This window comes from Prunus dulcis, unplaced genomic scaffold (assembly GCF_902201215.1).
Source record: "Prunus dulcis unplaced genomic scaffold, ALMONDv2, whole genome shotgun sequence".
NCBI classification, from domain to species: Eukaryota; Viridiplantae; Streptophyta; class Magnoliopsida; order Rosales; family Rosaceae; genus Prunus; species Prunus dulcis.
In genome coordinates this window covers 609-5,480 of record NW_023010569.1, presented here as the reverse complement: position 1 = coordinate 5,480, position 4,872 = coordinate 609, and the positions used below count along the sequence as shown (strand labels likewise).

At 37.7% G+C, this 4,872-nt stretch overlaps 1 protein-coding gene across 1 annotated transcript; it reads left to right on the top strand.

The window, feature by feature from the left end:
• Positions 1–201: 201 nt before the first annotated feature.
• LOC117613750 (putative disease resistance RPP13-like protein 1) lies at positions 202–3,048 on the top strand. Its single transcript, XM_034342323.1, has 4 exons — positions 202–1,708; positions 2,635–2,732; positions 2,832–2,891; positions 3,007–3,048. Exons 1-4 carry the CDS (start codon positions 202–204, stop codon positions 3,046–3,048), a joined length of 1,707 nt encoding a protein of 568 aa, XP_034198214.1.
• Positions 3,049–4,872: the final 1,824 nt, after the last annotated feature.

Sequence of the window (4,872 nt, the reverse complement as noted above, 5' to 3'; positions counted from 1 at the left end):
CCACTTTTTCGCATCAACAATAATACATTACTTATAAGCTTTAAGGCTTTGCGTGTTTTAAATTTGTACAGGGCTGATATTGAGGAGCTGCCAAGTTCAATTGGCGTCTTGATACATTTGAGGTATTTGAACGTTTCTCGAAACAAAATTAAAGAACTTCCCAAGTCTATTGGCAAGCTTTATAACCTACAAACGTTAAGAATGGAGGATACATGGAATCTTGAAACGTTTCCAAAGGAAATGGAAAATTTGATCAACTTGAGGCATGTTTATTTCCATCGTCGTGATGAGGCAGTTTCATTTGGGATGGGACGATTGAAACATCTGCAAACAATATCTCCTTTTTTTACTTTGGACAAGGAAAGTAATCGTAGAATTGACGAGCTGGGTGGCTTAAACCAATTAAAAGGTGAACTAATTATTAGTGGTTTGGAACATGTGAGGGACGGAGGCCAAGCAAGGGCATCAAATTTAGTTGGGAAAGCAAATCTACGAAGGTTGACATTAGAATGGGGGGAGTATGACGAGGAAAGAAAAGAGAAAGACAATGATGTACTGGAGGGCCTCCGACTCAACGATGAGTTAGAATTCTTAAAGATTGACAGATTCATGGGTTCTAAATTAGCATCATGGATGATGAGTGGTTCGTTGCCACTGAATTTGACAGAGATTCGGTTAATGAGATGCATAGAATGCGAACAAGTCCCATCACTTGGCCATTTACCGAATCTTAGGCTTGTTGAGTTCAGTGAAATGTCAGAGCTTAAATGTGTGGGAGTTGAGTTTTATGGTTATAACCATGTTAACGGTGCGGCGAAGAAGAAAGAGACTTTGTTTCCAGCATTGAAAAGCTTCACTATTTATTATTGCCCAGCTCTAATTAAATGGGAGGAACTGCCACCAACAGATGAGAAAGTAGCGGTGTTTCCCTGCCTTGAGGAGTTGACTATAGACTCTTGCGATAGTCTCGAGTTCATTCCAATTACCCTGGGCAAGGGCAAGGGCATTCCATGCCTCCGCAAATTGCACATTGAGGATTGTGAGAAATTATCAAGCTTGCCGACTAGCTTAGAATATTGCATCTCTCTTCAGGAGTTGAGTATCAAGGAATGTGATGGATTGACAAGTCTACCGAGTGGGCTACCATCCTGCACATCTCTTAAGAAGTTGAGAATCGCGTCATGCCACAATTTGATATCTCTGGCACATCTCGATGTATCCAGGTTGCAGTCTCTTTCATCTTTAGAAATATTTTATTGTTTGAAATTAAAATATTTTTCATTGGAGGGGCTACGCTCTCTTACGCGTTTAGAATCTATGAAAATTGGTGCGTTTTCGGAGGAGCTCGATTCTTTCCCTGATTTTGAGCTTCCATCACAAATCCAAACTCTAGAGATCGAAGGGTGGCCTAAGCTCAAGTCTCTACCTCAACAACAAATTCAGCACTGCACTTGTCTACAAGTAGTGTCCATAGTCTCTTTTGACAGCGTGGAGGCTCTTCCAGAGTGGTTGGGTAACCTTACATCTCTTACCACCCTGAGTATCCGTCGGTGTAAGAATCTGGTGTCTCTTCCTGCCGTTGAAGTTATGCAACGCCTCACCAAACTTAAAAAGCTAGTGATTGATACATGTCCCCGTCTAGGGGGAATATCCACCCTCAAGAGCGGCCCAGAATGGCACAAGATTTCTCACATCCCACGTATAGATGGTAATTACAATTTTTGCAAATGAAATCATTGAATTCCCTTTTCTCACTTAATTTTCCAACAAGTATAAGTTAAGGATGGGGTATATATTTCTAATCTCGGATTGCATTCATTAGATGTGTTGGTAGATTTAATATAGAGATTAGAAATTGTAACCCAATCCTCTAACATAAAATACTTATTGAGGAATCTCCCTTATTTCTTCAGTATTATTGACCAAACACTTTTTTAATTAGTTTCCAGATGAGACTCATCGGAATCTTTTTAGTGATGATGATTCGACCAATGCAACCCCTTCACAAACTAGCTAGCATAGTTGGAGCACAAAGTGACTCTTCTTCTCTCATCAGATTAATCGTTAAACTAGATTTTCGGAGCTTTCTACTCTTCTCTAGCCTCTGCTTAATGTTTTCCATATCTTCCTATATACGTTGTTGGTTTGCAGAAGGATCTTATGCAATTGGAAGAACAAATAATGCGCATTAGGTGCAAACTTATTCCAGGTACTTCGCTTCAGTTCCCTTTCCTCTGCATCGTTATTTACTCATTTCTTTGGAGATCAATGCAGAAAAAAAATAAAAATAAAAAATAAAAAATTACCCTAATAATCATATCATACATTCCCATCTAATCATAACATCACTTTACTAGCACGGAGGAGAATACGATTATTCTGAGATTTCATTCTCCGATTTATATATGAGAAAAGTGTTCCCACTTTTGCTTTATATATATAGATGATATTCCTTCTGTTTCAATACAGATTATATACACATGATATACTATCATTAAGTAGATACTAACCTCTGTTAATTCTCAATGCACTTAAGTTCGATACGCTTACACGAATGTGAGTTTATTTTACATATCAGTTTCAGTAATATGTTCGTAAATTTTGTTATCATTTCAACTTTTTATACTTTTTCAGGTCAGGTTTTCGTCAGCATTTTTCATCTGCCTCATTCTCACCGCTTGATTCTTTTCCAGAGGGGATGGGGATGTATTTGCTATAGATCCTTGCATGAGGTAGGGGAAGGTGTCCATCAGATGGATTGGTGAAGCTGATCAACGACAATGTGTCATGGCAAGCACAAACTGATAAGGATGAAATATGGTGGTTTGCAGGAATCATGGGATAATATTGATACAGGCCATTATGTGTTGGTTGCCAGTGGTAGTAATCTTGTATGAGCTAGTTCTTTGCTTGTTATGGCTGAAGATCACAGGGTAGCCAAAGCTCAAGTCTCTACCTCAACAACAATTTCAACACTACACTTGTCTACAAGATTCGTATATACAGGTTTTCGACAGCGTGGAGGTTCTTCCAGAGCGGTTGGGGTAACCTTACATCTCTTACCCATCTGAGGATTAAGGCGTGTGAGAATCTGGTGTATCTTCCTGCCGTTGAGGTTATGCAACGCCTCACCAAACTTGTTACCTGTCCCTGTTTAGGGGGAAGATCCACCCTCCTGAGCGGCCCAGAATGGCACAAGATTTCTCACATCCCATGTATATCAGGTAATTATATTCTCAAAAGAAATCCTTCATTGTTTGTTCAATTCCCTTCTCACTTTTCTTTTCTTTAGTATTGACCAAACACCTTTTTTAATTAGTTGACCCACTCCCACTCCAAAGATGTTACCCAACCAATTACGAGCATTCTTTTTCAAGTGGTGATGATTCTGAGAGTTAGCCTACTCTTCTTCTCTAACAAATTATGTTCTTCTCTGATCAGATTAATCATTAAACTATATTTTCAGAGCAGATATTCCTGCTCTTCTCTAGCCTCTGCTTAATGTTTTCCACATCTTCCTGTATATGTTTGTGTTACTGATGGCAATTTGGCACAATTTGTTGGATTTCACTTCCGGAATAGATGATGCGGAATAGGTGCAAACTTAGTCCAGGAACTTCGCTTCAGTTCCCTTTCCCTGCATCATTACTTACTCATTTCTTTGGATATAAATGCAGAAGAAGAAAAAAATGGTGACTGGGATTGATTAGAATTACCCTAATAATCATATCATTCATTCACATCTTATAGTCATAAGATCACTTTACTAGCATGGAGAAAACAATTATTCTTCGAAATCATTCTCCTATTTATATATGAGAAAAGTATTCACATGTTTAGCTTCAATCCTTATCATTGGAGATATATACATTTTCCTAGCAATGTTGTGTTTAGTATTGTTTACTTTTGAAGTGTTTTATACATGTTCATCTGTAGCTTGCTAAATTTCTAACTCTACCTTCATTGGTAAATAAAATACTATATTTCTGCGCTCTTAGGGGAGACTTACAATGGAAAAATAAAATGGCGATAACTAGTTTAAAGTCATTTTCTTCATTGCTAGCTTTGCAATCTACTCTATATATTCAAGTACTGCTGATTTTATCTCTTTCTCATAAATCTATAGCAGTATTTTCCTCGTACATTTTATTGCTGCCGCTGGCCTACTAGTTTTGTATCATGAAAACAGACTTTGATTTGCAATGACAGAGATTTGAATTCTCAGATTAGCATAGTTGGCTGATGTGCCCACATTTCTAGTCTGTTAATGGCACTCTATGAAGTAACATACAAAAACTTTTGGCTCCTTGATCATTTGTATGATATTCCTTCTGTTTCAGAAAAGATTATGTACACATGATATGTTATCGGTAATTAGATGCTAACCTCTGCTCATTCTTAATGCCCTTTAGTTTGATGCTCTTACACGAATGTGAGTTTATTTACATATCGGTTTCAGTAATATATTCTTCACATATTTTGTTATCCTTTCAACTTTTTATACTTTTCTGGGTCAGGTTTTGATCAGCATTCATTTTGCATCTGCTTCAATCCGTGGAGGGTTAGAGGCACGTAAGCGGGAGATATAGCAGCTTGTTCAGATTCCAAGGTGCAGGTACCTAAGATCCATTTCCCCTGTTGTCCTACATTGGCCAGTTACTTATTTCTTAAGAATTATGTATGTTTGAATTATTATTAGTGAATTGATGTTAACCTTTGCTCATGCTTTAATGGTATATGTCTTTTGTTTCAATAAGAATTGTGTTGGCAGCAGCCTTTTGTAATTTGTTTGTTTCATGTATTAATCAACCTTTGTCCTATGCTTCCATCTTACCACTGGATGTATCTTTCACCTCTCTTTGCTTGTTGTGT